Source organism: Solanum dulcamara, chromosome 4, assembly GCF_947179165.1.
Source record: "Solanum dulcamara chromosome 4, daSolDulc1.2, whole genome shotgun sequence".
Classification (NCBI taxonomy): Eukaryota; Viridiplantae; Streptophyta; class Magnoliopsida; order Solanales; family Solanaceae; genus Solanum; species Solanum dulcamara.
Window position 1 is genome coordinate 16,734,451 of NC_077240.1, and position 24,722 is coordinate 16,759,172.

At 30.2% G+C, this 24,722-nt stretch overlaps 2 protein-coding genes across 2 annotated transcripts; both read right to left on the reverse strand.

The window, feature by feature from the left end:
* Positions 1 to 4,164: 4,164 nt before the first annotated feature.
* On the reverse strand, positions 4,165 to 5,879 carry LOC129884762 (AT-hook motif nuclear-localized protein 22-like). Its single transcript, XM_055959044.1, has 2 exons — positions 5,112 to 5,879; positions 4,165 to 5,033 (listed from the first exon to the last, which is right to left on the reverse strand). The coding sequence occupies exons 1-2, from the start codon at positions 5,570 to 5,572 to the stop codon at positions 4,571 to 4,573; spliced, it is 924 nt and encodes a 307-aa protein (XP_055815019.1). The 5' UTR covers positions 5,573 to 5,879; the 3' UTR covers positions 4,165 to 4,570.
* A 16,768-nt stretch (positions 5,880 to 22,647) lies between these two features.
* On the reverse strand, positions 22,648 to 23,919 carry LOC129884763 (probable calcium-binding protein CML23). The gene has a single exon (XM_055959045.1). It carries the CDS (start codon positions 23,633 to 23,635, stop codon positions 23,042 to 23,044), a length of 594 nt encoding a protein of 197 aa, XP_055815020.1. The 5' UTR covers positions 23,636 to 23,919; the 3' UTR covers positions 22,648 to 23,041.
* Between the last annotated feature and the right edge of the window lie 803 nt (positions 23,920 to 24,722).

Below are 24,722 nucleotides of genomic sequence, written 5' to 3' on the forward strand. Positions count from 1 at the left end.
ATGTCAAATGATGCATTGGAGTGAATTTGGACAGATCAAAATGCTGAGTTAATACATGAGTTAGGGCTAAGTCAGATCCCAAAAAAAGCGGGTCATAGAGCCCGTTTGAATTGATTTATAAGTTACTATACTTATAAGTTGTTTTCAGCTTTTTTGAGTATTTGACTGACCACTTTAAAGTCATTTTGTTGGATTTGTTTGAATGGACTTATTTTAAACAACTTATAAGTCCGAAAAAAAATAAGTTGGGTTGCAGCTACTTTTTTTTTTTTTACTTAAAATAAGTCCATCCAAACAGACTCATTTTTCACTCCCCCCCCCCCCCCCCCCCCGCTCTCTTGATCTATGGAACATGTTGCCTAATTAACCTGAAGAGACTTGTGTGCAATAACTAAGTGATAATATTCATCCTAAGAGTCATTTCGATGCAGATTCTCGAACCCACGATCTTAGTATCTGAGGTGAAGGGTGCTTATCACTTGAACAAACCTTCTTGTCGCTTGAAGCCTAAATTAGGGAGAAAACACGCTAGACATCACTTTGATCAATCATTACATATCCTGTATAATACATGTTCTCTAATTAACTTTTAGGATACCTAAGTTTGTTTGCTGCTGAGCTGTGTTATCAAACTCATCTTTCGATGTGCTGTAATGTTTCACTTTTGTAATAAAATATATAGTAGATTAGTTACCAAAAAAATAGATGTACTATTTTTATGCTTGTGGAGGTAGTGAAAACATGAAAATAATTTACTCTACCTAGGCTGGTAGAATCAGAGAAAATTAGCAAAGTTGAGTGTATAAAAGAAATTTCATACGATCACATCATTTAGATAAGAGTTTAATTTAGATGAACCGAAAATATAAATTTTATTTTCACATCATTAGTATATATATAACTTATATATGATATGACTAGTTATGTTAGAATTAGTTATATTGAGATTAGTTATTCTGGTATTATTTTAGCTTATTGAGTTGGTTTGTTGTATTAAAAGTAATATGCGCATATTTTTTTAAAAATAAGTTGTTTGTTTATAAGAATGTCATCTACCTTATTTAGCTTTTTATATTAATGATGTATTAAAATGATTTGAAGGGGTATTTTTGTTATTTTAACTTTTTATCTTAGGATAAGCTATCGCATGATTATTATTCCACCCAAAAATAGAAATAACTTACTTATCCCAGTACTTTATAACCAAACAAGGTATTAAAAGGTACTAAAAATTTATTCCAAAATTATCTATCCTTATCTATCATACCAAACGTGTCGATCCAAAGAAAATTACAACATGTTAAAATTCACATTGCCTGTGTATTTATGTTAAACGTTATATACTTGTATATAGCACATTCAGGGACATAGCCACATGTAGTGATGGGGTCTGTTGAACAACTTTTATCGAAAAATTATATTACATGTACCAAAAATTATATGAAATACAGTTAAAAATTATTTGCATACATATATATTAAATCTTTAACGAAAGTTCGAGCACATTGTAATGCTAAGCAATTATGGTGGATTATTTGATTGATTATTGAATCATTTAAAAATTGAATTATTAGTATGCAGAAAGGAGACTGAATGCAGTGAATCTTGTATACTTAAGTTTAAGCCATCACCTTACCTGTAGTCCTCTGTAGGTCCTCTTAATTTTCTTTCCAATCATTCTCATGATCTACTTCTAGCTAGGCAACTACTTTAATTTTGAAAGATTCTAATTAATTTGGATGACTCAAACATATTCACTCTCAAGTTAATATCTTCATCAGAAGCTTCAGAAATTTTTAATACCATAATAATTGAAATTTATAGTAAAAAATAATTGTATAGCCATATATGAAATTTGTTGTAGCTAAATATGAAATTTTTTAGTGGCTAAACACTTTAGCTACAATATTTTTTTCATAAAATTCGTAACAAGAGTAGTGTGGCTAAAAGTTAGCTATGAACTTTACATGATCCGTAGCCAAGGATTTTCACTTATTGCTACAAAAAAAATGTGGTGTAGGTGCAATGATAAAAAGTTAACATATATAATGGGATACTATTTGCTTTGAGCCAAGCATACAATTTAACCATTAAAAATATCTAACATTTTATAAATAGTCTGATTTTCGTTTCAGCTAACAATGTTAAATTATGTTCACATACACCTAACAAGTACATAAATTTAGCTCCAAAAGGTGGAGAGTAATTCAATAATGGGTTCGCAGGTTTGATTTTTGGTCAAATCTTAATATATATAGAGAGATAAGTGTTAAAAATACATTTAAATTTTTTTTTTTTTTGAGTTTCATACCTAAACTATTAGAAGTGTGAGTTTCATACCTAAACTATCACTTATTAATTTGAGAAACACACCTAAGTGGTGTGTGTAATACACTCTCTCTATTTTTTGAAAAAAAACTTGTCACATGGCATTCCACATGGATAAAATATTCCACTTTGACAAATATTAAATAAAATATTAATATTAGTTAAAATTTAAAAACTAAAGTATATCTATCCCCCAAAAAATATTATTTTTTATAAAAGAAATTACTTTTAAAAAAAGAAATTATTTTTAAAAAATTAAAATTTAAAATATTTTGCTCACGCACTCCACCACTCCTCCCCCCTCCCCCAACAATTCCCATCATTTTATTTTTTAATTTTTTTAAAAATTTTTTTATAAAATATTTTTAAAAATTCATATTTCACCCCTCCCCACTCCTTCTTAAAAAATATTATTATTTTAATTTTTTTAAAAAATAAAATTATACCCACCCCATCTAACCTTCCGCTCTTAATTTATATTTTTTAAAATATATTTTTCTCATTTTATGTTAGATTTTGTGTTAGATACGTACATATATTTTTAGAGAAATATGTATTCCTACTTGTGTTTCGAATATAACAAAAATAAAATTTTATTTTAAGAAAAGTCTTGCGGCAAGTAATTTTTTTCCCTCTAAAATTACATGTATATAGCTAAAAAATTAGTAATCAATAATATGAAAATTGTCCAAGAGCATATAAAACAATCCTTAATTACCAACTGCATAACTTTAGGAAGGAACTTTATATAGGCTAATTCCTTCGCATAATATTGTTTCGTCAATCTATCTTTGTAGACTAGAGCCAAGGTTTCCATGCCCCCCCCCCCCTAGTCATTTTGCTTTGTACTTAATATAACAGGTATTATAGGGGTCAAGCCAAATTCTCCACGCCTTAGGCTCACAATTATCTAATGGTGATGGCTTAATACAAAAAATACCTCAACACATTCAGTTGCTAATAAATACAAAAACATACTTAGTTCAGATTCACAAATTAGTTAGAAGAAGCAGATTCTATACGGACCTTACCTTTACCTTGTAAGATGAAAAGATTGCTTACAAAAAGCCTCAACTCAAAAATGGCAAAATACAATATAATACATAACTTCAAAAATGAGTCGAACTCTGAAATTTTAATTAAAAAAAATGAAGAAATTAAGAGGTCAGAAGTTGTAGTGGTACCTGTGGGAGTAGCTTAGTATGGAAGTGAAAGCATTAGTTGCCTCGAAAAGGAGCTAAGTTCAGAGTAGTGCACGTGTAAACCCCACTACCCAATGTTCACTTCATAGTATTAACCCTTAATATAGTATTCAATCGAAAAAAAAAAAAGCAATCACTCAAAGCCCATACCTCTTCTCATTTTCCACCACTTTCTTCTTACCTTTTCTTTCTTGTACTATTTAAATCATTTGTCACTGTGAATTCTGATCTCTTATAATGGCGCCGCTTCTGCTAACAATGATGCTCCATAAAGTTAATTCATTCCATAACTATCATCACTTCTACCTCTACCGGACAAGAAAATATCAAACAAGATACATTTCCTAACATTTTAAATTTATTTGTCTTATTAATTTATGGTTTTACACTAAAGATAGGTAGAATTTATCAAGATATGTGTCCTTTAATTTTTTGACTGATATAGAAAAATTAAATTAAAGAATTATCGAAAAAGAAAAGAGATATTTTTTTAAACGTAATAAATTAAAACGAAAAAACATATATAATGATTTAAAGAAATATCGAACCTGAACATTGGAGAGGCTTTTTGCTTCATCAGCAAGCGAAAGATTGGTTATTATCCAAGATAACTGGAGGGAAAACTCATGCCCCCTTTTGTAACATTTTTTTTGCTACCATTCACATAAAATAAAGAAGAAAGAAAAAAAAACACAAATTATACTAGAAATTTTGCATCCCTCACTAAATGACTAATAAGCAACAACATATTCACTAAAACTCCACTCCATCACCAGTAGAGTTAGAAGAGGATGATGTATACGCAGTTTTACTCTTATCTCGACTAATAAGTAGAAAGATTAAATAACTCCACAAACTCGACTAACACTTTTAAGAAGTAGAAGTAGTAAAGATGGCCAATGGAAAAGTTGAAGTTGTAGTACTACTGTACTATAATATTGGAATTCAGAAACCATGTCCAAGATTAACAAAATGCAAAGAGAAAAAAAGAAGAAGAAGAGGACAACTAGTTTTGAAGTAAATTCCCCATTTTTTAAAAATCAATAAGGAGGACGAGCTCCTGTTCCCCAATAAGCATCAGCTGGTAATTGACATGAATTTAGTAGATTTTGAGGCAATCCTTGTAGTAAATTAGCATTTGGATCAGTACCCATAATTTGTTGTGCTGCTGCACCTTGATGTTGTTGATTAGTACTTACTATCCCACTACTTGTTGGTAAATTTGCCCCACTTCCTTGCTGCCCCACCGGCGATTCTTCGTCTTCAAGCGGAAGCCTTTCATATGCTGCATTCCCAAACGAAGCTGCCATAATCACAACCGGGCCCGAAGCATTCAGCGGCCCAACAACACTACCGCCAACTACTTGGCCTTGTCCTCCGGCCAAGTATATCGTCAGTCCTGATGCAGCTGGCGGGGCTGGTGGTGGCAAGTATGAACCGGAGAGCGATAAGATTTCAAATCTTCCATGTAGAGTTACCACCGCACCGGGAGATGCTGGCTGCCTAGTTCAGTCAGTTATAAAAATTAAAGTGAGAATACATATGCAAATTTTATAAAAAATAAAAAATAAAAAATGTTACCTAATTGTAACGTTTGTAACAGTTCCGCTACCACTTAATATGCAAACACCGCGTTGTCTTCTGGTGGCGAAGTTTGAGATACTTTCTTGTATATCACAGCCACTAGCGATCTCCATAACGTGAGATCTAAGAGCGTTAGCGCTATCACGAGTGATTATGATTGGTGGTTTTGGTTTGTTTTTTGAACCAGCTGGTCTTCCTCTTGGTCTTCTATTGACTTCTCCACCGCCTTCTCCTGTAGTGTTTCCTTTGCTATCCATCGAGCCGGATTGATCAGGATTTAAACTGAAGTTATCGTCTCGATCTCGTTTCTGATTTCTGTGTCCGCTTTGTTGTTCATCTTCAGTTTTCTGTTGTTGTATGTGATGGAACTGGTGAGGATGGTTATTCTGTAACGTCTGAAGATCTCTTGTGTGAAAAGGAGGTGGAAGAGGACGGCCATGAGCTGTTAATTGATCCATCTGGAAGCTTCTTTTTCCTTCTTGTTGAATTAGAGCGAGCTTAGTTACGTTGTTGCAAATTCTAGCTAAGATGAAGTATGAAATTGATGAGTTTGTTCTAACCTTTACCAGAAAAGAGTTGGAAATTAGGGAAAGTCATCAGGTGACCCAAAAGATATTTGAACACTAACTACAATTAAGTTGATGTATAACAATCCTTTGTTTGTTGATCTTCCTTCCTTCCTTCCTTCTCTTTTGGTGAGGGTTTGGGGAAAATGAAGAAAGAAAGAGAGAAGAAGAGAATAAGTAGCTAGAGAGAATGAGTTGTGAGGAATTTGATACTTTTGTTTTGGGTTATAGTTGTAGTAAGTAATAGTAATTGGGTTAAGGTTGGGTTGGGGGGGCGGGAGAGGGGTGATGAACCGGTGAAGGATCTGTGTAGTTGGATGGATGATGAGTTCAGTTTTTGGTGAGACAGACAGCGTGCGTATGGGCGGTGGGAACATGGGGCCCACCTCCCTCCTTCTTTCTCTCTCCTTTGTCGCTGTTATTTTGGATGGCTGGGGAGACCTTACATCAAATCTCTATTCACAATTAGGGCTGTTCATAATTTTGATTAAAATTAAAATTAAATTAATATTTGTTTTGGTTTGATTTTAAATTTAAAAAATTAATAATATTAGGTTTTGGTTATAATTATAATAAAAAATAATTGAATAAATAATTGAACCAAATCGATAATTATATACATAAAATTTATAATTATTTATATGTATAATATTAGCTTTTCATAAATAATTAAAGATATTTTATACCTTTTAATTATTAATTTAAGATGGTCGAAGTACTTTTGATTATATTATGGATTCTCTAGTTAGTATAGTTTAAATATGTAATTTTTTCATTTTAATGGACAAATTTGTTTGTATTTTGAAACCTCTGTTTGACTTGTTCTTTTAAATCTAAATTGCATTGCAAGTTTGGTCCACCTGATTTGCCATCAGCATGTCTTTCCCTCAATATGCAGCAAAGTTCGCCCTTGTGGGCCGTGAGGAAAAAAGAGTTTCATAAGAGATTTGAAGAATGTAGAGAAAGAATATTTGAATTGTCCCGGCTAGTCATAAATCGAAAAATCGAACCAAATCGGTAGTTATTATTTTACTTGGTTTGATTATGATTTTAGACATTTAAAAAACCGATTAAATTGATTTGATTATGATTTTAATCAATAACCGACTCAAATTGAATCATGAACACCCCTATTGACAACATGTTTCGAAATTGGCTTTCCATAGCCTTTACAATACATTGCATGTCGACATTACTTATTATTTATTTATTTTTTGTGTGGGGGGGGTAGGGTGGGGGGGTTACATTGAATATATAAATAAGATAAATTTTGTTTATAAATATTTTCCTAACTTAATCATAATTAATATAAAGCATAGTTGAATTAGTTGATTGTACATATTCAATAAGTACTTATGAATATTAAGAGCATAAGTTGGGAGTCATGACCAATTTATGATTTTAAACTGATTTTGACTTATAAAAACATTTTAAATATATTCATAATAAACATAGACAAGCTTTCACAAACAGCATCATATGAATTATGATTAGTGCAAATATAATGTTGAGCATTGATAATTGGTAGTTGAGAAGCGTTACAAAAAAATAGGACTCGGAATTCACGTAGAGAGTGCCATAACGAGCTTAGGGAGAAGAGGAAGAGAAGGAGAATCAAATCACGTACTCCTCCGGTTCATTTTACTAGACTTATGTATTAAAAATAGATATTTTATTGTATTGGTTTATTTTAATTAAATTTAGAGTTTTTTTTAATACTATCTTTAGTTAAATTTAAAATTTTAAAATATCATTAATAAAATTAATTTAATAGACTACACATTTAATTAAATCTTTCTTAAGTAATATATCAGCTTAGCATTTGATGCGTAAGATGAGTCATGTTCTGATATCATATAAAATTAAGTCTTAAGTCTAATTCGAACCATAAAAATTAGGTCAAAAGGAAGAGAATCGCCCAAATCATATATGGATTTCAACCATATCATTAATCGGGAGTTTTGTCATTCTTTTTAACACTTGGTGATAAAGAGAGCAAGGACAAACAGAAGAGAGTGTGCGTGTGTATGTATTTGGCTGCTCCCCCAGAAGACACGGTCTGATCATCTTGGGTGGCTTTATTGTTTTTGGGGACTGAGTATTGCCTTTTTTCTCTCATCAATTCCCACCATTTTCATTTTATTTTCTGTCTATATATGTAAATATCCTTAGATCCGGATATATTTAATATCAAATCATTTTTACTCCATCATCTCTTCTAAATTTTACATAACGTCTTTGATTCTACAACAATATTTTTCAAAAAAAAAAAAACTTTTCTATTGAAGTACACATAAATTGACCTAAACACTATAATTATTTTTAAAAAAAGGATCAAGAAGAAAGTATAATATTGTGACGCAACTCGTATCTTAATTTCTATTCTACTTGCAAGTTGAAATGCTTCAAAAGAATATTTAAACAGGAGGAATTTTAAAATCTGCAAATTAGGTCATGATTAGTCAGATACTCATATAAGTAGGAGTAAACTAAACTAATAGATAAATGAACAAAAGAGTGAGTAATTAAATGCAGCCATCGAAATTTATAATGTCGCAAAATGCACTATGCGTTAGTCATTTACCGTGTGTCAAAAATGAACCATTTTTTTCTAACAACATTTACCTACTTAACGAAATTCGCTCATATATCTCGCCTAGCCTAATGTGCAAGTGTAAGAACGGAATAAAGATGCATTTTTATCGGAAAATTGTTGAGCGTGAGAGTAAAATTAATCTCATATTAATAGCTGTAAAATGTACTGACTTAACTCAAACTAAATAATATTAGCTAAGAGTATATTAAGGTTAATTAAATAATAACAAACAATCACGAGAACAATATGGTATTAAGATAATTATGATTAATTGCTCTCACACAATTAAATTAGACAGTCTCGGAGAAGTTCGTAAAATATTTTGATTTGCGGCAATATCATCCTCCATTCCATGGTTATTAACTCCCTTCAAAATGATAACGTTTATCCATTGCTAATATTTTGATCTTTTATAGGGATATTTTTTTTAACTTACTAATGATATATGCATACGGTCATTCTAAAATGGTGTCATATCACCTTAATTTATCGCTTACTTTAAAAATTGATTTACTTTATCTTTATACAATTTGAACAATCAATGAAACCAGCTCAAGATGAATAATCACAACAAATATAATATAAAGTATTTGAATTGCATATAATAACACTATATGTGCCAACTAAGCATCATATATATAGAGAGAGTCACAAGTCGAATGATGAGAGTGTAAATTTCGGCCTTCTAGTGACAGGGAGTGGGGATATTTTCAATGCAAAAAGAGAGAAGTTTGAGGAGAGAAATTAATTCAATTGGTCAAAGGGAATTACTGAGTCTATTGGAAATAGAAATTAAACCAACAAGAGTGGGCATACAGAGTGGGTTGCACTGACATCTTAAGTCTTTTGCCACCACGAACGCCCTCCTGCCTCCTGCTGCTACCTACTCGTGCTCCTCTTTCCTCTGCTCCTCTGTTCTCTCACTCATGCCTAATGCATTTTTTTTTCTTCTAACACACCAACATGGACAATCAACATTTTTTTACAATTATTGTAACAATTTGTTTCCATCGTTATGCATAAGTCAATGGAAAAGGAAATTGGTCCAGAAAACTTTCGAGTAGTAATTTAAAAAATTTGAGTCTAGGCCAAATTTGGATGAAATCTGAATCAAGTGAGGTCTGGATAGCGATAATAGATGGTGATGTATTTATCAGTTTGATAGTTTAAAACGATAATCGAGATACTAAAAAATCTTACGACTTTACGAAATTAATTTTGGGTGAATAAAACTCCTGCTAATTGTCTTCATTCTGACTGATTATTGGTTCTTGAGTGATTATTACCCCTCCCTCCTCAAACAAACTAGTGCACTTCCACTTTCTATTCCCAGCGCACATTGCATCACGTTTACAACTTATCAATATTTATTAATCATAAAGAGTAAGTGTTGGACTAAATTACCTTTAATCTCTTTTTTTTTAAAAAAGTAATTTATGACTGCATGTCTTTTTCTTTTTTCTTTTTTTTTGAAAAAGAGGAAATAATGGTTTTAGTCCTTGTGTTATTGCATAATTTCAGTTTTAGTTTCTGTGTTATTTGACTATACACATTTAACCTTCAATTATTTGAAGTGTGCGATTTTGGTCTTGGAGTTAACAAAAGTTAATTAGTTAACAAAATAATTTTTTTAAAATATTTAAAATAAAATAAATTGAAGGCTTGGTGATTCTAAATGCTTGAAGAATTATGTGGATAAAAAATTAAATTAAATATTAAATTTTTTAAAGAGTGAAAGTTGTTAGGACACCATTGATAACCTTAAGGAGTCTACCCACCCAATAAATCATCAAATGTAATCGTATTTAACCTTGATTAGTAACCATTGAAAAATAGAGGAAGAACGAGTAGCTAAGGAATAAAAAAACAAAGCATAGAATATTTGAATAAAATGGAGCTAATGAAAAAAGTATAATTTTAATTTTATATACATAATTCCTCAAGCATTTAAAATCACCAAGCCTTTATTTTATTTTATATATTATCAAATAGTCATTTTGTTAAATATTTAACTTTTATCAACTTCAAAGACTAAAACCAAATACTTCAAATAAATGAAGGTTAAATATGCATAGTCAAATAACACAGAGACTAAAACTGAAATTATGCAGTAACACTCAGATTAAAATCGCTATTTCCTCTTTGAAAAAACAACTAAAGCATTCTTTGTTTCTTAAAATGATAAATGTTTTTAAAAAACCTTTTTGGATTAAAGAACAACCGATGAAGTAGTTTGAGATAAGATTTGAACACGGGCAAATCCAACACAAATTACTACTATTATTTAGACATTGATTGTGTACTGTGGAGTACAATAACATCAATTATTTCTTTATATCACAGTCAATATGAATTTAGTATACTAAAAAAATTGAGATAAGACTTGAATACGGAAAAATTCAAGAATCAAGACCCGATTACAATCCCAAAGTTTGATAGTGTACAAGTACAACATAATTACATTCCATTCAATTTAAGCATATACTAAGAAGCCTCACGGCAGCAATTCGGTATAGTCAGCTTAACGGTGTAATAATTAGTGCACCTATCAGACCAAACTACTTAATCTTGCAAGTTAACTATAAATGCTTAGTAAAAACGAATTTTTTTACTGTTGAAGTGAAGCTTCTCAAAGTTCATTCAACTTTTTCTGTCAGTTTAGTGCTAAATTTACATGCCCTTTAAAAAATGACATTTTCCCCTTTATGAGTTATTTGGAAATTCTGAAAGTCTGTCATTTTTCTTATTAATGTTTGTAAACAACAAATTTTTGAGCCGAGAAAAATAAATAATCAAGACCGGAAAATTGGAGTAACAAAGTGTAATATTTGATTTCAAAATGTAATGCGGTTACAATCTCTATAATAATCCTCTGATTCTTCAAATAATATGAAACACGTTAACTTGAATTTGATTTTGATTTAGAGTCAAGGGCTTGAATAGCTTGATCTTGAATCTTCGTCTTCGAATTTGGATTTGAATTATTCGTCACGAACACTTGTATGGTTATGACGAACAGTAAAGATGAACAAGTAACTTGATCTTGATCTTCTTCTTCGTTCTTGATCTTGAACTTGAATTTGATTGCTTGAACTTTGTAGCTTTGTAGAGAATTTGCGGTCTTTGATCCACGGGCTCTCTTCTTGCTTCTTGTTCTTCCAAAAAAACCCCGCTTTCAGAATAATGAGGACCCCTATTTATAGTTGTAGGGAGTGGTATGAGGGTGTGATTTGATTGGTTGGTTTGAACAGACCAATCAGATTTCTTTGTTGAAGAGTTTTAATTTGATTGGTCAGAACATGTCACATAGACACGTGGCATTATTCTAGTGGCTCATTTAATTTGACTTAGATTGCCACATAACTTTGACATGTGACATGATTTTAGTGGTTTATTTAATTTGACCTGGATTGCCACCTAACTTTGACACGTGGCATGATTTTAGTGGCTTATTTAATTTGACTTGGATTGCCACCTAACTTTGGCACATGGCATAATTCTAGTGGCTTATTTAATTTGACTTGGATTGCCACCTAACTTTGGCACATGGCATAATTCTAGTGGCTTATTTAACTTGACTTGGATTGCCACATAACTTTGATATGTGGCATAAAAATGGGCCTCTAGGATAAGATGATATTGGGCTTAACAAAGTGGAGTCATCTTTATAGCCCAAATCAATGAATTTAGTTTTTTTAATTAAATCCACATTTATTGGGCTTAAATAATTGACTCAATTTTATTAATCCAAAATATTTATTTGGACTAATATATCTTGAATTTAATATAAATTGAACCATTCTACAAATTTATATTTAATAAATTGTAAATGATTACAATGTTTTTATCAAGGAGATTCTCATCTCATTCAAAAGGTTAGTTTCTCATACTCAAAGATTAAAGAAGTTAATTTTTAATTTACTATAATATTATTAATAAAATGATGTCAAATTATGATATATTAATATGCATGGTCCTTGCTGCTTCTATTATATAATGATTAATTGTAATAATAATGACAATAATAATATTGTTTATTAAGTACTATATTAATCTGGTTAGAATATAATGGTTGGCAATTGGATAATGAAGAATCTAAATAATAATGTGGGGTCCCTACCCAGGTTAACCGGCCCGCCTTCTTCTTTAATTTCTAATGTTGATGGTGAATGATATCATCTTAGCTGATGTATAGTGATAACTTATGGGGTTGATCCTCAATAGTGATTAATGCATAACTATAATAATAGTTATTGGTCACGATAATTTTAAATAGTGATTGATGATGACAATTATAAATGGTTGCTATTATTGATGACGATCCATAGTGGCAATTAGAGATTGTGGTTGATATGATAATTGTAAGAGATGGCAGTTGAATATATTTTCAAAATTCACTGTTTTAATTCAACATAATTCACTACTGCATATTGTTCCAATTAAATCTTCCGAGTAATAAATCTTTAATTCACTACTGCATATTGTTCCAATTAAATCTTCCGAGTAATAAATCTGAATAAAGGCAAAGATTCAGGTCAACATCAAGAATATGACACCATCTTAACTGTCCCAAACAACCAGAAAGGAAAATGGGGAAGAAGATAGTGACTTAATTAGCACACAGCTGCATAATTGTAAGGGATGGTAGTTGATAATTAGACATTTAGAAGGTATGAAAAATAAATTATCATAAAAAGTTAAAATATTTGAAATTACACAAACAAAAAAGAAATGACTTACAAACAAAGCAAATAATAGAGCAAAAACATCATTTTCAAGGTCAGTCAACGATTCTCCCACCACCTTTCCAGGAACTGAAATTAATGCCATCCTCTTACATATCTACTCTTTCTTTAAATTATCCAGCACTTTTTTCCCCCTTGTTTAGTAGAACTACATATCTGGCCAATGGTTTCCCAAATGATTGGCATTTCTGCTATTCTTTTTCTTTATAAAAAGAGAATATAAGTTTTTTTTACCTTTGCATAAGAGTCCAATTGGTAATGCTAGACATTTCCTCATTCCAATCAGAGTCTTAATTCGAAAAATATGCATGTCATCATTTCACAAAAATTTCAAGAAACAAATGTTGTGATACCATTATTATTTTTTGGTAATATATACTCTAGCTTTCTTGAATAGAAACCTAGGATTTTTAATATGTTCTTGGGCTGTGAGTCATATACTTTATCATAGGAGATCAAATATAAAGAGACATTTCTGCCATTCATAATTAGTAGTCCTATATATACTAGGACATCCAATTCTATGTTATATTGTGGTGAAGGTTAGTAAAATTAGTGTTTCAAGGTCGAATGAATCAATATCCATATGTGAAAAATAATTGTAAATAAAATTAAATATATTTTCAAAATTCACTCTCTTAATTCAACATAAATAACATCGGTTACATCTTTAATTCACCACTGTATATTGTTCCAATTATTTCTTCCGAGTAATAAGTCTGACTGAAGGCAAAGATTGAGGTCCACTTTAAGAATATGACATATGTCCCAAACAACCAGAAAGGAAAATGGGGAAATGTTACAGAAGATGGTGACGTAATTAGCACACAATTGCATAATCAAAGCAAATAAATAAGAAAAAAAAAACATAAAATTAAAACTTAACGAGGTCGGGCCAAGTCTACTAGACATAGAAGTAGAGAGATTTTTATTTTGTTTGTATTACATTATATTTTTATTTTTTTTCCAAATTATAAAAATCTCTTAAATTTGATCGATATATCGTGTAAAGCAATGTATTCGACTAATACATCGCATAAAGTGATGTATGTATCCAAGAATATGAGAGAGTAGAAATTTTTATAATTTTTTTCAATGGTAAAAAAAAAATTAAAAATATAATAAAATAAGTTGTGTATTTAGATAATTTTTTCAAAAAACTATCCTATAGAACCAAAAAAAAAATAATAAGAAAAAGGAACTCCACCACCACAAAAAAATAATCAACAAAAACTAGATCTATTTTACTTTTTACAATATAAAAACAAGCATGAAGGAATTGAAGTCATAAGTATTCTATAGATATATTTCCTTTTGTTTCAAATTATTTGTTGTGATTTTAAAAATATTTTTTTTTTATTAATTATTTATCAATTTAGAAGTGCAAGATAAATTTAAGACAATGAGTTTCCAAAGATGTACCAACCATATTGTCTTTGTATTGGAATCTTGAAAAAGTGGGGTCTTCAAGGTAGAAATGGTCTTGTTCTTCTTCCCAGTTCCCACTAGCTAACTTGGGGAAAAAACATAGGAAATTGTTGCAAAGATTGGACAACCACGATGATGTTAGTAATAATATTGTCCCTATCTTAATTAATCAGCTACTCATTGTCTTATTAAACAAATGAAACCCCATAACCTTCCAATTAGACAAGCTAATGTTGCGGCAGAAACATGATCATGGACCACTATATCTTTTTCCCTTCATGTGAAGAGCACCTAACTAGGGTTCTTTGGCTTTCGGAATCTTTTACTCACTTTTCCATTAGTGGATTCGTATCCCATGTTTATCCCACTTGATCTACATCTGCTTCGTATTATTATTTGTATTATAACATAATCTCTCTCTACCTTCACAAAACTTCTCGCGCCCTTCTCGTAGTTTTGACTTGCTCTTAGGCTATCGTTGACAAGGAATATATTCTTTGTTAGAAATCTGTATTGTAAAACGTTGAAACAGTACAATAATTTCTGAAAATAAAAGACATAAACTGAAAATAAGAACAATATCTGAAAAATTATGTAAAAACAAAAATCGAGCCCACTGAATTTTTTCTTGTTCTGCTCCTTATTCTTTCCAAAAGGTTTCTTCCTTTTCTTATTCTTTGGAGCAGCATCTTCAACGATGTTCGCTCCCATAATCGTTGAATTTCCACGCGACTTCTTTTCGGCTGTTTTGTTATCTTCCTCAATCTTGAGACGGATCACAAGATCTTCCAACTTCATTTTCTTGCGCTTGTGCTTTAGATAATTTTTGAAATCTCTCTACGAAAGAGGCAACTTTTTTATCATTGCAGCCACTTAAAATGCTTAATTAACTACCATACCTTTAGCAATAAGGTCATGAAAAATAAGTTATAGTTCTTGAACTTGGGTTCCAATGGTTCTGCTATCTATCATTTTATAGTCTAGAAACTTAGCAACCACAGATTTTTTCAAGCATGCGTCTTCAGTCTTATACTTCTTCTCAAGTGCATCCCACAATTCTTTAGAAGTTTTCATAGCACTGTAGACATTGTACAAATCATCATCCAAAGCACTTAGGATGTAGCCCTTGCATAGAAAATCCGCATGTGTTCATGCCTCAGAAATCATAAATTTTTCATTGGCCGGCATTTCAGCAGCAGGCACAGGAGTGTCTTCGCTGGTGAATTTCTACATACCAAGATTGGTAAGCCAAAAGAACACCCTTTGTTGCCATCCTTTGACGTTGGCTCCAGAAAAATTTTCTGATTTTTTCGCCGGTGGCACAGCAGTGCGGCTTGTTGCAGCAACAGACGCAGAAGTAGTAGCAGTTTCACTTGTCATTTCTTTTTCACTGTCAAAATAGACAAACTGTCTTAATACTTTAGAATATCAAACTTTTTACAACAACAACGATGAAGTTTTTATATTCTTCAAATCGTTGTACAAGTATGAACTTTAATATTCCAACGAAGTTTTTATACTTTTCAAGTCAGAATATTCATTTTATACGGAGTAGAAAATCACACAGGTTTTAGTCTCCAAAACAGAATACAGTTTAATATGAAAGAAAAAATAATAGTAATTTTCTTAAGATTGTTAGTAATCTGTGTTGTAAAACGTTGAAACAGTAACAATAATTTCTGAAAATAAAAGACAAAAACTGAAAATAAGAACAGTATCTGAAAAATTATGTAAGAACAAAAATCGAGCCCACTGAATGCATAGTGTGTCCTTAAGAAAATTATCCCCCTTAACGTACCCGAGGTTTTGGGAATCTTTCCTCCCAGGATAGAACGATTTACTCACCAAAAATAGAGGTACAACAAATTAAGGTGACTGTGAACCACTCAAAGACAGTATATCACACGTTTTTTAAGAAGTGCAGAAAAGAAGAAGAAGATGATTGTCAGAAATTTTTTGATCTAATTAATAGCAACACACGCTTAATAATATTGCAGAAAAGAAGAATATATATATATTTCTTACTAATTTAAATTTTGAAGGTGTCTCTCCATCTAATTAGAAGCAACACACGCTTAATAATATTGTACTGTATCACTTAATAGTAAGATCATTACTATAAAAATGAATTTTAGCAGTAATTAATTAGCGACAACAATTTAATTGTCACCAAATATGTTATTTTAGAATGTAAGTATTCGTAAAGTCTAATATCTGTAAAATAATTTAACGAAGAAAAATGAAAGAGAATGTAAACTAATTTGTCGTATACTAATTTGTGATTGAGGTTTCAAGTTGAGATTAATTAAAAAGCAAGTAGCTAGGGACTTTAATTAATTGGAATAATTAAAGTCTTAAACAGCCGACCAAATTAAGGCTTATCCACGTGAAGGATGAGAGTGATCGGTTTGGATTCGATCCACTCGCCCACCTGCTACCCTTTTATTACTCATCAACTTCTTTAATTAATTAATTATTATTTTAATTAATGTCCATTATTTTGGCTTTAGCATTATGTCAACCCTCTCTTTTCACATCAATTTGATTGACATTATTGATCATATATGTCTTAGCTTGTTTTCATGTGAGAACAAAAATTCTTCCCATTTAGCCAAGTGTTGTTGTTGGTCTTGTTGATGTTAACAAGTCTTTATGTATATTAAACTTTAAGTAAATCAAAATTTATTTCATTCACCTTTAATTAACCATCGTAATCAATTGATTAATTTTTCTTTTAGTTTTAATCCGAAATCTTAATTTTGAAATAGAGGAATCTAAAATTTTTCATTATGGAGCATTTTACCCCTCTTAATAAGTATTAAGTATATTTCATTTGAATTTGGATTAATCAAGTTGATGGACTTCTAATTATACCGAATAGTTTAATGAAAAGTAGATTGATTAAGAAAAATATATATAGTGATGTTTTCATAAGTCAATCGTCGTGAGAACTAATTTTCAAACAACATGGAAAGCTAACTAATCATCATACCAATCAGTGAGCTTCTATGAGGAGATGACTATTTCTTTATAGCCCACTAATTAGGTATTAGCATTCCATTTGAGACATTTAATTCAATATAAAAATGATCAAGTATGAAATCTGAACTGCTTAGAGATAACTCACTCAGGCATTTTCAATTTTTCAAACTTTGAATTAAACGCCATGTTTTTTTTTAATAAGGTCAAATAATAGAAAGTTAATTGCTGGCGGCAAGACTGTGGTTTTTTCAAGCCATATATTTCTGAATATTGCAACTTTTAATAGTATTCAAGGTAGTAGAATTTCTGAAATGCAAAAAACTTAGCATCTAATAAATTACACTTTTCCCCTTTTAAAACTGAATATATTAGTTCAGAATCTAATTCTAAAAATTAATTAGATCACTTACACCTTGTTATGGAATCGGTATCCTCACTAAAGTTTGTCACATCATGTCACAATGAAGGACGTGTATATTAGCTCTGATATCATATATAAATCACTGTTCAAATTCAACTATTAAGTTATTGTCCGTTGGCTCAACCTTTTGAGAGTCTCACGGCTTTGTTCTCTAGGGTGAAAACCTAGAAGGTGCCTCGATTAATTGTCAAATCTTGTATTGGCTTTTCATGAATGATCCCTAACAAACTTCTTGCGAGTTCAACTACTAGTGATTTAATTTGTTGGTAATTACTTTGTTACCCATCGAGTTCATGCTAATGTCTAATTAATTATACAGAAAGAAGTTTTTATTCAACATTTTTATCTCCTTCTTCTTCCCTTTTGATATTTTCTAAATAGTATTAACAGGAAAAAATAGATGGGATTTCCTAAGTTGCTATATTAACATATTCTAGCTAGGTTCTTTATCCGACACGCAAAAGCTCATCTGGGTTAAAGAATTGTATCCTATTATTATTATTATTATTATTATAAAGTTAATTAAATAATGCAGAAAAAGAATGAAGTATACTATAGTCGATCGATTTCCTGATTAATTAACCTGAGTTGAAGCCAAATAGATACATGTTATAGTGGGTTGCAGCTCAGTTGGGAGTTTGAATCTCACTATATTTTTTCATTCTCAAATTACATTAGACTACATATTTAGTGACAATTGAGTTAATGTCATTGTATTCAGAGTTTAAAATCTTTAGCGATCTATATATAAAATGTTGATTATAAATATTCATATTTATAATTATCGCTAAATATAATATAGTAACAATTATATTATTAGTGGTAAATCATTTTATTTGCTGTAGTGTCCCGACAAATTAAAAAAGAAGAAGTTAGATACAGTTCTATATATGCGCCTGCCAACTTGGACTAGTTAATTAACTAATTATTATTTAGAGGAGCCTCCAGCAGCAAAGTGAAAATTAAAAGTTATTAAAAGGGTAGGAAGTAGGAACTCCTTTTACATAGTACTACTTATAATTATAACTACTAATACTAATCTATTTTATAATAATAACATATGTAGATGCATATTTTAAAGTGTAGTTATGATCTGTCTGTAATGATAACTTCATGAAGTGTTATTGAAAAGCTTTCAGAAAAGTAATCAACTTAAATAAATAATTAGAGAGACTTGTTATAATTTGATTAAGGATATATAAATCGTGTTTACAGGCATGATCAGCAATAAGACTTAGAGAGCAAGAAATCAGAAAGTGAGTATCAGTTTTACTAGAACAATATTACTCCCAGGAATATGACTATATAATAACTTCACAAAATTTACAGAATAAATAATTAAAAAAAACCGTTCCTCTTTCTCACTTTTAATATCCACTTTATCCAGACAATTAAAGTTAAATATTAATTTATTTATCTTTTAAAAAATTATTTTTACTATTCTTTTTTTTTATAAAAAAAAAACGCTATAGGTCAGCAAAGCCTAAGCAGGTTTGAAAAAGAAATTAAAGGCCAAATGCAAAAAATAATATCTACTACTAAAATTCTCGAAGTTAGAAAAATAAGGCCAAATGAGTACTTTTTTCCTTTAAACAACTGATCGTCTTGTATGAGTGCCAAGTTAGGGGAGCAACCTAGCAATTTAATTAATAAACGGATGAGTACTTAATTAGCATTTTTTCGTCTATTTTTACTTATCCAGTATTGATTTAACACACCTTTTAAAGAGCAATAAATAAAATAATAATTTTACTACATCACTCTTTAAAGAAAGATAAATTATCTTTTGATTTTTTAAACTGGACAAATAAAAATGTATATTTATTTTTAATACAGTGAAATAGTAAAAATGGATGAAGGGAGTATTTCGAAATCTTATTTAGATCACTGAAAAGGAATATTGGGATTGGTAGAAAATTTCATGTTGGTACAAGAGCAGCACATAAAATAGATGAAGAGAAAGAAAAAAAGATTAGGACATGTTGCAACATGCCTAGATAACGACCAAACTATAGATCATATATTTAACTGATCAATTTAATTTTAATCCTGACTTTCATGCCACTGTACTTTTATTAATATGTTCAGAATAGCTTCTTTTTTTATATACAATAAGAATATTGTCTTGAGGATGTTGGAAAAGTGCTGATTAAATTATGGACTGTTACATTGAATATAAACTTATTATAGGGTCCTAAATGATCTGATGAACATTATCCATATATAATTGGAAATCCAACAGACCCCTCTTTAGATTTTTTGTGTTTAATGATAATTTAATATAACCATATTTAGGCTGCTAAAATATTCTGATTAGGTTTAGACAACAAAATCTTTGTTCTATGAAATTAATATCCTAATTAACCCAAAGATTTATATTAATTTAGATAGGATCTTGCACAGGATTGATTTTAAAAATATGAACTTTTGTGGTGCCATTATATTGTCCAATTTTTAAAAAGGGAATAATAAACAACAAATTTCTGAATCTTTAGTACTTTTTGCAGACACTTGCAATTTTGAGATAAATCTATGCTGAGAACAATTTCAAAACCCATTTAATTATTAGAACAGCAATTTACTGGCTATACATGCATTATATACATGTATGATTTTAATAAGAAATATAAACTAATGAATTTGGTGCATCCTAGTGTTATATACTGCTGAATCTTTATTACTTAATGTTATATTTTTATTTTTCCGATTTCATATTCTTGGTTTAATTTGTTTTTAAAATTCATAAATATCAATAAAAAAGAAATTTTTTTCTTTTCAATTAAGAAGTATCATAAGAAGTTCTTGGTAAGGTCAAATAATATAGTCATGAATTTTTTTATTTATTTTATTTTATTTAATAAAAAATGGATATCACTCTAGAAACTGTATGCTCCATTCTCATTGCCTCATTGGCATTTCTTTTATATATAAACTTTAGGTTACTTTCAAAACATATATTTTCTAGTATTATGGATAAAGAATGGGAAACTTATATAAATTTCACTAGTTTAGGAACTATTACTTAGATATATTGTAGTTTGTAATATTACGTATTTTACCAGATTTTGGTGCGTTCAGATACGTTCAAATACATGTATCTCGGGATATATGAGGTCAAAATTAGGTGTAATTTGTTATAGATACATTGTATCAAAGTAGATTCGCATGTATTTGAAATATATAACAAATCTTGCTCGCCTCCCTTGCCTCTCTCCCATCTTGTTCCCCACTCTCCTATGTATCTGTAATACATAACGAATCTCGCTTGCTTCCCTCCCGTCTCGCTTGCCTCTCTCCCTATTTTAGTGTATCTGGTAGCATATATATATATGTATCTAAATGTATCTTTTTTAATATATGATAGAAAACTCTTAATTAGTGAAAAAATACGTAATATTTATAAAATATAGGTAATAATAGCATATATGGTAGTAAAGTATGTCTAATTGTGCAGTTTTTGTAAAGAAATTCTTCCTTGTTTACTAACCAAAGTCCTACATGTTGGGCCATTGATGGTTAGGAAGGTGAAATTGATTTGGGCCGTAATAATACAATGGGCTTTGTTGGGCCGTAATAATACAATGAGTACGTTGTTGTCGTCTTTGCTAGAATGGCCCTAATCAAAAGGTCACAATTTAAATGTCTGTATATCCAACCTAGGATGATATTCGTAAATTGTACTATAGAAAATAATTGCATTTGTAGCTGGATTTCAATATGAATATCACCATATCGTAGATTGAATGAAAAAAAAAACGCAGCTGTAGAAGATATGAATATTGGGGATGTTTGTGTAAATTAAATTCATCATTTATGTTTCTTCTTTCGTACTTTCTTTTACTATCAGATATCTCAAGAATGATATCGAACCAATTTTCTTCGTCACTTAATAACAAATATTTTGTTGCAGTAAAGAGAGAAAAAGAAAAGCAACACTTTTGTTTCAGACTTCAAAATAGTGATCGTTACAATTTCTATGAATTACGGAAATAAATTTAAGAATGCACACCTTGATATACTTGTACATATTTTTTTTTTTGTCTTCATATCTTCACTCTGATCTCTGGAAATTGGGGGGGGGACAAGAATTTTTTGACTATTTAGATCACTCTCTCACCCTACATTCATTTTACTAGTAATATTTTGGAGGCAATGGAAGACAACCTTAACAAAATGATGGAAAAATCACAAGCCTAACTGCCTGAGAATACAAAGTCTTATTCATCCTCCGTTAACTATCGTCTGTCACATTCAATTCTGTTTTTCATATTTAGTCTTGGCACACTAACTAAAAAAAAACAGTAAAAGACTTAAATATATCATCAAATTATTAGAAATGATTCATCTATATCATTCGTTAAAAATTTGACTCATTTATGTCATCGCATTTTTAAAGATGTTTTTATAAAATCAATTTTGCCATGTGGCCTCTTGTTAGAGGTCTACGTCACCAAATTAGACCTACTAAAAATCTAATCCATTAAAAAATGATCCACCCACATTTTATCCATTAGGCTTTTAATGAACGGCATCGATGAGTCATTTCTAATTGATATGACTATTCTACCACATTATATCTATTAACTAATGTTTAGTGTTAGATTTTAAAAAATGACTTGAAAGAATAAGTAATTAATATTAAGAATAAATATAAAAGAAAAAAATTATTTTATTTTTGGATAAGTGAAAGATAACAAAGGAAAGTGAAAATTTATTTTCTAAAAATGGATAAATAAAAATAAATAGAGGGAATAATTTCCAAGCAATGTTCAACTTTCACTAGTGGACAGGCAAATGAAGAAACACACTTGTCCAAATTTGATGGACATAAGTAGTTGAGGCCACGTGTAAACTAACTATTATCCAAAAAAAAAACATGGAAAATACACACACAAACATGTACACTTCAGAACACAAAGCATCAAAGATAGAACTTGGAAAGAGGAGAATTAAAACTTGTACAAATTCTGAACTCTACATAACCCAACAATTAAAAGACTTAAAAAATCCACAAACTAATTAACTCACTTGGTTTGAAGAAATTTTAACAGAACAACAATAAGTATGTCTTAATCCTCCTAACAAATCGAGAATTAGCTATATAAATCTTCACTGTACATGACGCTCCATTTAAGCATGTCATAGACTCACACTCCAATAAACAAAACAAAAAAACAGAGTAAAAAAGATTAAAGATTGCATCCAGTAGCCATCATTTGTTTAAATTCTTCAAAATTAACAAATCCATCACCATCTTTATCAACCCCTTTAATCATTCTTCTACACTCTTTAACACTGCAATTAACACAACCAAGACTAATTAAAACTCTCCTCAATTCCTTAGCTGATATAAGCCCATTTTTATCAACATCAAAGACAAGAAAAACTTGTCTAATTATCTCATCAATATTCCTTACATAATCACCAAAAAGTTGATCTTTTTCTACCCCCATAACATTCAAGAACTCATCCAAATCCACCAATCCATCCCCATCACAATCCATTTCTTTAACCATAACCTCTGCTATTTCCTCTGCAGCTTTCAATTCTTGATGATGTCCAACACTCAACAAAATTTCAGTTAACTCTAAAGGAGATATCTTTCCATCACCATTTGCATCAATGAATTTAAAGACTAATTTTAGTTGACTAGACAATTTCATAGATGCAAAACCTGATAACCAACTGAAATCAGAAGCCATTCTCTTTGGTTTATCTTTCCCTTTTTTAAATTGTCCAAGAAATTTCCCAACAGACTTGAACCATATTCTAAAAGAATCCATAGTAATCTTGAAAATTAAGAGAAAAATTAGAATAAGAGATTGATTAATTGGTGAAGAAGTGGAGGATTTTAGTAAGTAGAAGTGAATGTGCCGTGGAATTTGGGGAAAATATTTGTCACTTTTTAGTCATAATATAGCCCTGTGACCGCCGACCAGTACTATATGAATTAGAAACTACACTCTATTTTTTCGACAAAAAATAATACAAAAATTTAATAAGGTTAGACTAAGTCTAATTTTTCGAGAAGAAATAGAAATAATTATTCAATGGGGAGAATACTTATGAATTCCAATTATAACGCTTATATATAAACCAGAAGTAATTTCAAACCAATAAAAAAAAGGTTTTCCTAATCCAACAAGGATAATACTTTTTCCTTTGCCAAACTTATTAAGACAATGAATTGCCCAAACTAATATTCCCTTGTCTCAATAATTTCCTTTTTATTGGCCCAAAAATAATATTTTTTTTTATCCATAATAAAATTATTTATAATCACACAAATGATCAAAAAAATTAAACTACAAATTTCAAGAGTATTTATTATAAATTTTCTAAATATTTTTTTTAAAAAATCAAAACAGAATTAACAACTTTGAGTCAAAGTGAAAATTTTCTGAAGCTGCGTGGTGTAGACAATGTCTTTGCAGTGCTAATAATTCCTAGCGGAATATAGAAATATCCTCTTCAAAATTGCCAGCAATAGTTGTCATTATGCTTGCTTATATATGCAGAGGCAGTTAAAGGGTTTTAAATTCTTAGAAAAGGTATTTACAATTTTTTAAAACACGTATACAGAATTTAACCTAAAGTCAATGAGTTTTTCCTAGGCCCTAAACGGATCTGTATCACCGCCCCTACTGATATGCTTAACTTTTTTTCTTCTTTGTACTTCCTTTTTTTTGTCACCGTTTGTGAAGAAATAAGAAGATAGTGAGTGAGAAGTTTATTTGGGAATTTACATGTCAAATGGAAAAATTTATGACATTAGTAAATTTTCCGAAAGTAACTAACTAGACAAAATTAATTCACTTATTAGTGAACACTGTATTAAGTTTCAAAAATCCAGAAACTTTTAAATTTCAA

Excerpts from the sequence above, each read along its gene's own strand:
- LOC129884763 (XM_055959045.1), bottom strand. The coding sequence starts at position 23,635 with ATGGATTCTTTTAGAATATGGTTCAAGTCTGTTGGGAAATTTCTTGGA.
- LOC129884762 (XM_055959044.1), bottom strand. The coding sequence starts at position 5,572 with ATGGATCAATTAACAGCTCATGGCCGTCCTCTTCCACCTCCTTTTCAC. Across the intron at positions 5,034-5,111 it reads GTTACAAACGTTACAATTAG|GCAGCCAGCATCTCCCGGTG; the intron begins GTAACATTTTTT and ends TGACTGAACTAG.